We start from the raw sequence: 12,883 nt of genomic DNA, 5'->3' as shown, positions 1-12,883 counted from the left end.
AATTGCCATCGAGATGTACACTAAGCAGACGCACAACCGTGTCTCTGAGTCAGATGTAGGCAATTTCAGGAATTGAGTTATATGCATGGCTGGAAAGAACACATCAGCAGCAGTAATTTGGTATGTGTCTAAGCTTTGGGGTGTATCGCGTTGCTGAGTTACTCCCGTTTGAAATTAGCCACTACACCATTTTTTGTGAAAAACGAATTACAAGTAAAATTATATTTTAAACTACCATAGTGTGCAAAAGGATAAAAATTAGACATAAGTATAATCACAAAATTGTTGTATTCATAGCTGTATTGCCTAAAAGTAAGTGTGACTCATTTTCACAATATCTTGCAGCCAATAGCCACATACAAAACAGTGAGATGTTCCCCCATTTTGCCAACTAAAACGTTAGTGCCAACACACTATTTGCATATTACATATTAAGCTTATTACATATTTCATGGGAAGGGTCTAATAAACAGCGTAGATAGATAGACCATATCTTACCCCACCGTCCACAGCCATAAGAACAGCAAAGTTGGTCATGTGACTAGTTGTGCAGGTAACAGTCTTTTTAACGGGGTCAAACTTGATCTGATTCACTCCCTTTCCTGACCAGCTCCCCCTGTAAAGCATAAATCACAACAATTAGGAGATATTCTAGACCTTTAGAGTCAATTTGAGGCCTAAATACACCAACAAAGCCGGTGTGGCTTTTATTAGGGAGGTTTAGCTGCACGTTGCGCAAGCAAATATGTGAACATGAACGCAATGACATTGTGTCGATTCTAGGTGGTGTCACTTCTTTGGGCTTTTGCATGGTCACGTTTAACATCTGCACGAACATAACCTGACGTGAGATTTTAACAACACAATTGTTCATATTTGAGTTTGGAAGTTTTTTTTAGTTCATTCCTGAATTTCATCTCATCATCATCATCTTCCTATACTGTGCAGAAACCTCCTCTGGAATATTAAGATCAATTTAACAAAGTCATAATTCTGAAAGAGTATCAATACAACATTGTATTAGCATGAGCTCAGAGACTCCTTGCTTCTTTCCCTACTTTCATCCGTTTGGAAAATTAATGCAGAACCTAAATTCAATCTTGAGCACTCTTAAACAAAAAGCATAAACACAGAAGGTACTTACTGTTGGTCTTGGTATACACAAGCAGGATTTGTACCGAGGCTCTGTGAACACCAAACATTTCAAGAGAGCATTAGAACGTCATTCCTAATTTCCCCCTTTTTTTCGTTAAAGCCATTATACACTTTCGGTAAACAGTATTGTCCAAGTCCCACACTTCGTGTATCACAACTTATATATAAAATAACAAACCTGTGAAAATTTAGGCTCAATCAGTCATCGGAGTTGGGAGAAAATAACGGGAAAACCCACTCTTGTTTCCGCGCGTTTCGCCGTGTCATGACATGTGTTTAAAATAAATCCGTAATTCTCGCTATCGAGAATTGATATTATTTTAATGTTTTCTCAAAAAGTAAAGCATTTCATGGAACAATATTTCAAGAGAAGTCTGTCACCATTACCTTCTGTAAACCCTGTAAATTATTTGTAAATCTGTGAACTTTTTTTTCTTTTCCTGTAACGAAAGTGTTCAATGGCTTTAAATAATTGTATACTTTTAATAATATTGATAAGGAGGATTTGTAACTTTGCATGGTGGAAAAACGGTATTTGCTTTCTCCAGAAGACGATCAGAGCATACTGATCAAAACATCGAGTTGAAACCAACGGTTCTTTTCAGAGCCACTCCAACTCATTTATAAATTATCATTACATAGTGTTACCGAAAACCTTTCTAAATAAATTTTTGTTGGGGTTGAACAAGAACTAAATTGACTAGTTGTGTATTTGAACCACTGACCTCTGAACTGTTATGCCAGCATTATAGTGGGTGCGTTCGTTTAGCTTCCCTGGGTCGACCCCGGTGTGTGGCGTCTTTATTTTTCTAGGACGAACGTGTGCAGATAATTACCCATGTTCGTCCTGGGAAAAAAAAACGCCACACACCGGGGTCGACCCAGAGAAGCTAAACGAACGCACCCACAAACTAGTCCCAGGGTGGCAGTCTTTATAATTTTGTCAATATCTTTGTTTGGGGCCAGGCTGGTAAGAAGCCATTCAACCATTTACTGCCTTAGGCAGAGATCACATCAAAGATTACGATACACTCTAACAGAAATACACAATCTGAGCAATGTCACTAACACAAACTAGCTCTAACAATGCATTACGGCTGGGATAATAGCTATGAAAATCAGCTACTTACCGGATCGACTTGAACTTTAAAGGAGACCAGTCTGGTGAGTTGATATGAACCATCAGAAGAAGGGGTCCACCCAGAGACCCTCATAACAACGATAGGACCTGATATATTCCATTTGGTCGAATTGGAGTAAGTACCTCTGTACATTCAAGAGCAAAGAAAAAGGGATAACACCAAAACAGGTCGGGATTATCCTTTTGGGCCTAGCAGAACGGTTGAAAAGAAGAATAAAGTGCAAAACCTTCACACACAATTAATTTGTGGGAAAAGTCTTCGGACTACAAAAAAAGCTTCAGACATTACAGAGCTTAATTGCAATCCTCAACATATGTCATAGATTGTAATAAAATCCAGTGATAAAAAGAACTGTGAATTTTATCCTGGTGCCTCGGGACCAAGGAACACTGATGCCTAGGGACTATGCAGTGCAACAGGCTAGAAAGAAAAACAAAATGGCAGAGAGACTCCAAAGTGATCTTACTCTACTGAAACAGGTTGTTCACCCTCCTTCGGCTCCAGACGATTTTGAAGCCCTTTGGCCAAAACACACACCAAGACCTTGAGGTTTGTATCTGTGGTTGAAATGAAAGCAATAAAACATTTGATAACTCTGTTCTCCACAAATTTGTCAAAACCCCCACCCGCAATTTCATCAAAGGCAGTAGTTAGTAGACCTTTATCACGGTGTGGTCATCTTAATTTTACTCCAGTCTAACTCATTGTAAACCAAACTGAGGCAGGACGAAATAGTAGTCTGGCGCCATGCGCAATGAATGTTAGCATTCAAAGCTGCTATTGGAAACAGGGAACATGACCAAGATGGTGCCAGCGTGATAAAGGTCTATACTTTTCAGCTCCAATCAAAAGATATTTACTTAGACCACCACCTGACCAATTAATGTGCTAACCACTTCACATCGGACAGTGTCCTTTTTAAAGCAATTTTTCTGGGACACCCGAGAGAATTGCCCAGCCGACTTGATTGACACCACAGGACAACCAATGTGTGGATGTGCCGGTCATACATCTACACTAGGCTTTATTTCTCCCATACGAACGGGGACAAAGGGAAATGGAATCCATGCTCAAAATCTCTCTTTTAGTACTTGGAGTTATTGTGTTATCCCCCCCCCCCCTTTTATTTTATTTTTTATAGATCTTCATCATTTCGTTTTTGTTCAAAATACAAATGAAGACTACTTGTTAGTATTGTCGTAAAGTGGTGAAATAATTCGCCACGCATAACTTTTTGGAGCAGAATTCACAAGGTGCTTTCACTTATTACAGTTATTAGTATTATTATTATCCTTTCGTTAAATCCATAACTAAATCAACTACTTACCAGTACCAAAAGCATCAGAGGGTATTTCCACAGTTGTGTCGCCCACAGTTTCCTCCAGATTTTGACCAACTATCATCAACTTTATTTCTAATTATGTAAAATAAATAAAAAATACAACAGTCAGCTTAAGCCTAACCGATATGGCTAAATTTTTTGGGGGGCTGGGAAATTCACAAGACCGCAAGGGCTTATAGCTGAAAAGTTTTTCAAGTTTTTTCCACGACCAGGTTCAAAATGAGTGGAACAAGCGTGAATATAGATCTTAAAGGAACACCTTGCCTTGGAACGGGCAAGTATGTCTTTGAAATGCGTTTGAAAACCATTTGATATGATATGCATATGGTTAGAAAGATATTTTAAAAGTTGAACATAATGATCCAGACAAGCATCACTCGAAATTGCACAGTTTTCCTTTTACATCGGGAACTAACATGGTCGGCCATTATAAAATGGCCACCTTGTTTCTTCGCGAAGTAAAAGGAAAACAGTGCAATTTCGAGGCATGTTTGTGTGGATCATCCATAAATACCTGGGACAGTTTCTCCATTTTGATTGGTTGAGAGGACATCACGTGGGGGTGTTTAAACGGATGATATAACAACAGCCAGAAGTGTTTAAATGTGGGCGTGACACGCGAGCTTGCACCTGTGCTTATAAGACAGTTTATTCATTCCTATTGGTCGTAAGCAACGGCTGGAATACCTGTGCCACATCATGCGATACACCCGACGTGCACGCCAATCTCCTTATAAGGAGTTTTCACCAGAGGGCCTTACCATTTCATAGCATGAGGGGTGTTTTGTTGAAAGAAATCATTGAACAATGATAATGTTTGCGTTTTTTTTTACTTTGGACCAAAAAGTTTTGAAGTTTTTGACCGAAAAGGTAATTAACCGGCTCAGGTAATTATCGCATCCAGACTGCAACTGGTGTTAAACAGAGTGTTTAAAACCAGCCAATCACATATTTATTCCCTTTTTATATACTACTTTTAAATCATCTGCAAATCATTTGCATTTCATAACAAACGGTTTCAAACGCTTTAAAAAGACCAACTCGCCCGATCCAAGGCAACCCGTTCCTTTAAAATCACCGGATAGCCAGTTCAAGCTGAAGTCACGAAAATAATTTTTGTCTCAGTGAGACAAAAATTTGATCAGTTAACTTATTTTTTGTGACGTTGTTATACTCATTTCTAAAAAACTACAGCACCTCAGCAAGTAATATTTTAAGGGAAGCTTTCTATTATCATTATCTTCAAATGGTTTAAAGTTAAGTAAATTTGTGGATATTGTGTTTTGTGTTACAAAAAGTAACCAATTCCTTTTATCAATAATAATAGAGTTACTTTATAGAGTTCCTTACCAACAGCTTCACTTTCAAGAAATTCATTTTCTACAATAGTATCATCGTCCACATAGGTCTCTAAGAATGCATCCATAATGTCAACCAGCTTTTCAGCATCCAGGGCAATCGACTGCATAACAAGAACAGGTTGTAAACAATATTTAATGTTCGTTAGTGGAATAGAAGAAGTATAATAAAACACACGGGGTCCCAACCAAAGGAAACCGTTTTTAAAACCTGGTGTAACTTTCCTGCCTGATGTTAGACTTGTGGACAAGTTGTTAATGGTATGCCGTGGTGAGATAGTCGAGTTGTGGCGGTGCTCTCCCGATATCGCTGCTCTTGCGCAAACTGTTTGTTCCCGACTTCTACTCCCCAGCAACTGGGACCGTAGTCGTGAGAGTCGTAGTCTCACGGGGCCATCAGTCTCGCGAGAATACTGCGGGAACTTCGACGACCAATTGAGCTCAAATTTTCATAGGTTTGTAACTTTATGCAAATGTTGAGATACACCAAGTGAGAAGACTGGTCTTTGACAATTACCAAAGATGTCCAGTGTCTTTAATAAATGAAATAACTGAAATGAAAATCATGACAAAATGGGGGCCGAGTCACCAGGAGCAGGCATTGGTTGGATAAACTTTGCTTTGAGGTGGGGTAGGGGGGCAGGATCTGATGCAACTAAACCCAATAATGAGTAATGGAGGCACGGGGGGCAAATTCAAATGAACCAACCTCATCTTCATCTGCCTTCACTAGCACCGATGAGAAAAGATTCACATAAGCCTAAAAACAAGAATAAAAAACAAACAACTCTGTCGTTATTGTGTTGAATATTATTATAAGACAACAAAGAATGTATCAAGGAAATTCATTCAAGTGGTAAATCTGTTCCGCTTCAGAAACAGGACCAGAAACAAAAAAATACAAGCCATTAAAATCTGAACAAGTTAATAAGAAAAAACATCTTCATATGGATGTCCAAATGGATTTTCATTTAATTTTTTTAATATTTTTTATTTAGGTCTATTGGGGAAAAGAGATTGCTTTCCTAACAATTTTCCCGCACGAGTAACTGGAAAATGATTTAATATCTTACAGCAAACTGGTACTGGTTGAACAAGTCTTTTTCAAATCTTATTACTGCTCAGCAAAAAAGTGAAAAAAAAAAAAGTTTTTTCTCCAGCTAAAAATAAAATGGTGGTGTTAGCTGACGACTCAACGCTTACAGATGCAGGAAATTCTGTGGAATTTCACAGGTTAGCTGGAAATCTTGACTTGGGCACTTGCGTACTCCTTGTTACTAGGCATTCTATGCTTACACAGCTTGTGCAGAAATTTGACGCTTGCAGGTAAGCAGAGAATGGTGATCAGCACAGAACTCAACAATAAGCAGAGCCATGAAATTGAGCCCTAATGTTCTTCAACTCACTTTTCTGTAGTTTTGTCTGACAGCAACTGTCTCATTGGTAGTGTTCTCCTCAGCTGGTGTATATGTTGACAATGTATCCATCACGGAAATAACACTTCCTGCGATTTGGGCCGTTTCCTCACTATTTGCATTCTCCACGATGTTTTCAATATCTTTGATGAGGACAACAATTTCTGCAGAATCTGTCGTATTAGTTACATTCTGTACAGGGAACAAAAATTTTTGTGATGAACAACTGGGCCCATTATAATTGCCGTTGCCATTATTTGTCAACATCTTTGTTTGGGTGTGTCCCTGAGAAGCCATTCAACCTGTGGCACGGTTGGCTTGTGCGTAAAGCGCTTGCCTCTCACCAAGGTGACCCCGGTTCGATTCCCGGTCGGGGCCATTATTTGTCAATATCTTTGTTTGGGTGTGTCCCTGAGAAGCCATTCAACCTGTGGCACGGCTGGCTTGTGCGTAAAGCGCTTGCCTCTCACCAAGGTGACCCCGGTTCGATTCCCGGTCGGGGCCATATGTGAATTGAGTTGTGCGTTGGTTCTCTGCTGTGCCACGAGGGTTTTCCAGACTATCCGGTTTTCCTCCCTCAGAAAAAAAATCAAACATTTTCGATCTTGGCTGTGCTCCGTGGTCATAATGGGTTGATGTGGCTGGCAGCTGAATGCGCCCATGCATGCCTGCTTCTCGAACACGTTGTAGCCGTGTCCTTCGCAATTCAGCTCTAGCTGCGAGTAAGGACGATTAGCCCCCAAATTATTATTATTACACAATGGTAACTGTCATAGTAGCAAGGAATCACATCCACATTTGTGACGCAGCCTAGAAAGCAGCAGCCAACAGCCCTAACAAGAATGCAACTTTTTTAAATTTCAAATATCAAGTAATAAACCACAAGAGAAACTGATTAAAGCAATTTTTTGTAATAACTTTTGGTCGAACAACGACGGTAAAGAAGTGAAACATGTTTAACAAGGCTTAGATTTACCGTAGGTGAACAGTTTTATTCCACCCGATAAACATTTGTACTAAACAGCATATGATATGGACTGTGCAATATCGGTTAATATTGCACGCCGTGAATCGACCAATCAGAATCAAAGATTCAAGGTTGATCGAAGATAACTGCATGCATACAACTTAAAAACTTGATTTGTAAAATTAAAGGAAAAAAAAACCTAGTAGAACTTGTTTTAAGAAGTTCTACAAGTTTTTAAAACTTATAAACTAAATGTTGAACCTATTTTTCTGTTTAACCAATTATTAATGAACCTATTGTTTGTAGTTTGTCTTGTCCACTATCTGCAATTCTGTGGAAAAAAACGCTAAAGTGTAAACTGCTATAATATTGTTCTTTCACTGTACTGTGCATTTGGACTATTCAATGACAACACTCTTTTTACATTGATCAATCGAATCAAAAACTTTGATTTTCATGACTTTGTTGTCATGATCCTGCATCATAAACTTTTTTTTCTTCAAATCCTTAAACGCTACAGTTTTTTAAATTCTTATTGCCACGATAGATAGCCCTATTTAAAATGTCAAAAATCTTGTTTCATTTGACCAACCTTTCCTAAAGCCTCCACCTTCTGTGCTTTCATACTCAATGTAGCAAATGTTCCTGTCGTAGGTAACTTCTCCGTAGGCATTGTGGTCCCCTGTTCACTGGTCGTCACGCCCCCTGTGGATGTAATATGAAAGAATGAGAAATGACAGATAAATCCTTTAGGTAAGTTTGACTCTGGTAGAGATGAATATTATTCTCTTTGTGAATTTTGTGAATCAATAAAAGTAGGTCGGAAGTATTTGAATCTCTGAGGAAAGGATCGCCAGGTGGCCAGAGGGACGCTTAGCCAAAATGCTGTACTTGCAATTATCTTGACTCATTGCTCTGCAATCATTTTCATTAAAGGAACGTGTTGCCTTGGATCGGACAAGTTGGTCTATACAAACCATTTGTAACCGTTTGTGATGTAATGCATATGGTTAGAAACATGCCTAGAAATTGCGTGGTTTTCCTTTTACCTCGTTGACTAACACGGTCCGGGCCACTTATGGGAGTCAAATTTTTGACTCCCATAAATTGCTGAACGTGTTAGTTTGCAAAGTAAAACTAAAACCACGCAATTTCGAGGCAAATTTGTGTAATCTACTTTTACAACATCTTTCTAACCATATGCATTTTATAACAAACGGTTTTCAAAGACCAACTTAACCGATCCAAGGCAACCTGTTCCTTTAAGTAGATTATGTTGTAGTCATTCCAGTCTCAGCAAAATGATTGCTCTATGATCAAAGTACCCAAAAAGCTTGACGACATTTCTTTCAATTTTTGTCATCAGTCGGTATTGTTAAAACATTGTCTGCCATGCCTTGTAAGCACCTACTCTCAGGCAGTTATTGCACTTTGTTCTTCTTATTATGAATATTGGCACTTTTTTGAATAATTCCATTAAATTACCTACCTGTGCTAATCTTCTGGGTAGTCATTTTCGTGGTGGTATCAGGCACTGTAGAATCAGGCTGGGACGTCGTTATGGCATCTCTGCTAGTGACTGTTGTGCTAGCTTTTGCGATAGTTTCACCGGTTACCTGAGGGGTAGTCGCCTGAGGGGTTGTCGCATCACTCGTCACCCCAGTAGTTTCGACTGTTGTTTTTTCTGGGGTCACAGTTGTGGGTTCATCTGTAGTAACTGCAGTGCTTTGAGCAATCGTGGTGGTCATGGGCACGGTGGTCATGGGCGTGGTGGCCATGGTAGGTGTGGTCATTCTATCGGTAAGGTCAGGTGCTCCAGCTGTCGTGGGATTTGCAGTGGTAGTTGGCTTTGCAGTGGTAGTGGGCTCTGCAGAGGTAGTAGGCTCTTCAGTGGTAGTGGGCTCTTCAGTGGTAGTGAGCTCTTCAGTGGTGGTCTGAAGGGGTGTTGTTGTATCAACTGTCGTGGTTTCCTCATCTTCATCCAGGGAGCGATTGCGACCAACATGAAGACGTATTGCAAGAAGATCCTCATCTGATAAGGTCTTATCCCATATGGTTACCTCATCAATACCCAACATGCTACATGTTTTACCCTGCAATTCTGCATTAAGGTACAGTTGCTTAGCAGGATCAACTGACTGGTCATCAGTTCGGATGGCACTTTTATTGCGAAGGTAACCATTGTAGTAAACCATCAGGGTCGTTTCTGTCATAAACAAAAAATAACAACATTTAACAAAAACAAGATATTTTGGAAGTTGGGTTGAGAAAAGGAGTAACATGAGTGGCTTTATTATTTCACAGTTTTTTATTACCAATAAGGGTAAACAAGTAGAAAGTGCATTTTCACAAAACGTTTCACAAATCTGCTTTTCAGGTTACAGAAAAGTAAGCAAAAGTTGAGATAAAAAAACACACATAATCTGCTTTTTTGCGATTCTGATATCAGAAATGCAGATGGCCATGGCACTTTTTGTCCTCCATACAGGGCCTTGTTTTTAAAACTCCTACTGAGCAATCTAAATAATCTCCTGATTATTTTAGTGTTTTTTTTTTGCGCACCAGCCGAAATTTGCAAGTATCAGCACGCAGTTTGGCGACCAGCCCGATACCCTAGCTGATGCATGGGGACTCAGAACCCTGCATAGGGATTCCTGCCCATAGTGGGACAGCACATTAACATGTGTGTTATAATGATTGTTTACCATTATAAACCATGGCCACGTGATTCCACTGCCATGAACGGTTCACTGTTCCTCCATTGGTATCGTTCACTTGGAACTCCATGTGAGGGCGCTTTTCAATGCTATCATCTATTTCAAAATTCCAGAACTTATACTTCAAGTTGTAGTCGTGTTCTCCTCCGTCATAGGAGACCTGCAAATGCAATCAATATTTTATAAGTGTTTAGTCCTAAGCAAGTTGTGGCTAAGCGGATAAGAACACAGGGCTCAAGCTCTGGTGTTTTTCGATCAACAGAGTGTGGGTTCGAGTGCTGGTTGTGAAAATGTGTCCTAAAGCAAGACACTTAACCATGATTAATGCGATCTTTGGATTGGACGTAAAACTGTATGTCCTTTGTGTTCTGCAAAGCACCTAAAAGATCCGAGTGAACTTATCAAACCATGAAATGAATATGTTTTTTTATAAGTAGAATACAACAATTCAAATAAATTCCCTTGAAATTTTGTGGCATTGGGTAACTTCATGACAGAACACAGTCCACTATTCTTTGTTGAACCAAATTGTTTATTCAACAAACAGGCATTTCTGATCATTAGGGTTTGGGTTCGAGTCCCAGTCATCATACTTGTGTCCTCAAGTGAGACACTTTACCATTAATGCTGCATCCTTCGAGCAGGACATATAACGGTTGATCCAGTGTGTTGTGTAAGCCACATAAAATAACCCAGTGCGCTTATCAAACCATGCATTACATTTGGACAGAAGCATTTTAGATCATTTAAGCAATGGTTCTGACCCATCATATCACACTGCTCACTTTACACAGCATAGTTTCTAAGTGGACATTCCTCTGCAGTTTACCCAAAGAGATTTATTTTCAAGAGAAGTCTTTCACCATTACCTTCTGTAAACCCTGTAAGTTATTTGTAAATCTGTGAGCTTTTAATTTTTGTTCTGTTCAGAAAGTGCCAATGGCTTTAACCCTATGGTACAACAATAATAATAACCAATCGCTAGAACATTTATTTCCTCATACACATGGAGGCATCATCACCCTAAAAGCCGAGGCTTGTGGTGGATGTGCCCGTTACAAACAGGGTATAAAAGCACTAAATAGACGAATAAATAAATACTAAGTGTTACGGTAGATAACTACAAACAAGGTATATAGAAAAAGCTAGAACAGTATACGAAATAGACACTACGAACAATACAAATAATAATAAAATAAAAACTAGGTTCTTATATAGCTCTATCACACCCCTTGTGGCGTATCAAAGCGCTCAGTATTTTGTCCTGCGAGGTATGTGTATGCTACGTTTTTGAAGTATGAGACCTAGTCTTATAAAAGTCATTCTAAGTCTTTTTTTTTCTTTTTTTTAAATATTTTTTTAATTGTTATTATCATAATTATTGTTTGTGTTTTTTACTGGATCAAACAATTTCGGTGGCTTTTACTTTTTGTTGTTGTAAAGCGCCTGGGAGCATTTTTAATGGATTTGGCGCTATATAAATGTTTATTATTATTATTATTATTCTAATACAACCATTCTTTGACAACCCTTTTTTTTTTTATGGAAAAAGCTAGTACTCTTTCACAAGTATACTCACTGATATGGAATCTCCAATTTTCAGCAGGTCACAGGCCATGGAGGTATTCAGTTCATCCAAAAAGTCCGTCGGACGAAAGCTGTACCAAAAAGCCACTGTGTAGGGCTCTTTGGGTACACTTATTGCATCTTCCTGGCTGTCCTGTAGCTGCAAGGTACTGTTAGTTGAGTTGTTGTCACCACCGAGAATCAAAGCTTCAACTTCTGGGCCTTCACAAATCAGAAAATTACCAAAATTGTCATAGATATAGTTTTCTTTTGTTGATAAACAAACATCCTTGTTTGGCATGGTCGTCCGAATGTTAGTGAAACACTCAATTGTAAAAACAGATGTTTTAACAAAATTCAACATTTTCTGCAAAGTTTCAACTAAATAAAATACCTCTCATACTTAGTTAATGTGGTTGACATTGTTACAAAAAATAGCAATCTTTTCGTGTCTTGCCATAAGTTTATGGCCTTCCATAGTTTTCCAATCTGGGTTGGCAAAAACTCGGGCTGTGACATTGCAAAAGAAAGGTCTATAGTTCCCACTTGATGTCACACAGTTTGAAGTCTGACATATTTACCGGCAGTGATAGTCAGGCTTTGAACACACAACTATGCGTTATGCATAAATAATGCGTGCGCCAGGCTTAATTTCTATCACATTTCTTTCATGATTGATTGGTAAACTAATTTTCTGCAGTTGTCAAAAAAATGTAAATTTTTGGCGCAGCTGAAACACAAAACCCACATTGCCCGTAAAAAGCACATCTAGAGTTGAGGTCTCAATTGAGATGTGGTCACAAGTGGGGGAGGGGATTGTTGTTGTTGTTGTTGGTACAGTATTAATGTCAGCTAAGGGACAAATTGCTTTTTGATCGGGCACTTTGGGATACAAAAAAATATTTAATTATGAAATATGTTATGAATATGGTTTGGAAGATGTTTCTAAAATAGACAATAATAATACCATGAAAATATCCCCTGGAATAAGCCATTTGCGCGTTAGATTTATGGTGAGTGGGACTTCAAGGCACTGGACACACGTTTGGTAATTGTCAAAGACCACTATTCTCACTTTGGTGGATCCCAAAATATGCATCGAAATAACAAGCCTGTGAAAATTCTGGCTCAACTGGTCGACGAAGCTGCAAGAAAATGATGAAAAAAAAAACACCCTTGTTGTACAAATTTGAGTGCTTTCAGGTAGAAATAAAAGGCCTC

At 38.9% G+C, this 12,883-nt stretch overlaps 1 protein-coding gene across 1 annotated transcript in view; it reads right to left on the bottom strand.

Moving 5' to 3' along the window:
• The window catches only part of LOC117299149 (adhesion G protein-coupled receptor L2-like), a 34,414-nt gene that overhangs the window by 11,802 nt on the left and 9,729 nt on the right, over positions 1 to 12,883 (bottom strand). The window contains exons 4-15 of the mRNA XM_033782615.1: positions 11,676 to 11,884; positions 10,085 to 10,256; positions 8,869 to 9,585; positions 7,972 to 8,084; positions 6,404 to 6,604; positions 5,707 to 5,757; positions 4,990 to 5,101; positions 3,625 to 3,711; positions 2,764 to 2,854; positions 2,286 to 2,421; positions 1,145 to 1,185; positions 499 to 616 (exon numbers count right to left, since the gene is read on the bottom strand). Coding sequence (XP_033638506.1) covers positions 499 to 616; positions 1,145 to 1,185; positions 2,286 to 2,421; positions 2,764 to 2,854; positions 3,625 to 3,711; positions 4,990 to 5,101; positions 5,707 to 5,757; positions 6,404 to 6,604; positions 7,972 to 8,084; positions 8,869 to 9,585; positions 10,085 to 10,256; positions 11,676 to 11,884 — 2,048 coding nt within the window. The remainder of the gene's footprint in view (positions 1 to 498; positions 617 to 1,144; positions 1,186 to 2,285; positions 2,422 to 2,763; positions 2,855 to 3,624; positions 3,712 to 4,989; positions 5,102 to 5,706; positions 5,758 to 6,403; positions 6,605 to 7,971; positions 8,085 to 8,868; positions 9,586 to 10,084; positions 10,257 to 11,675; positions 11,885 to 12,883) is intronic.

This window comes from Asterias rubens, chromosome 1, assembly GCF_902459465.1.
Source record: "Asterias rubens chromosome 1, eAstRub1.3, whole genome shotgun sequence".
Lineage (NCBI taxonomy): Eukaryota > Metazoa > Echinodermata > Asteroidea > Forcipulatida > Asteriidae > Asterias > Asterias rubens.
This window is presented reverse-complemented; position numbering and strand designations above follow the sequence as displayed.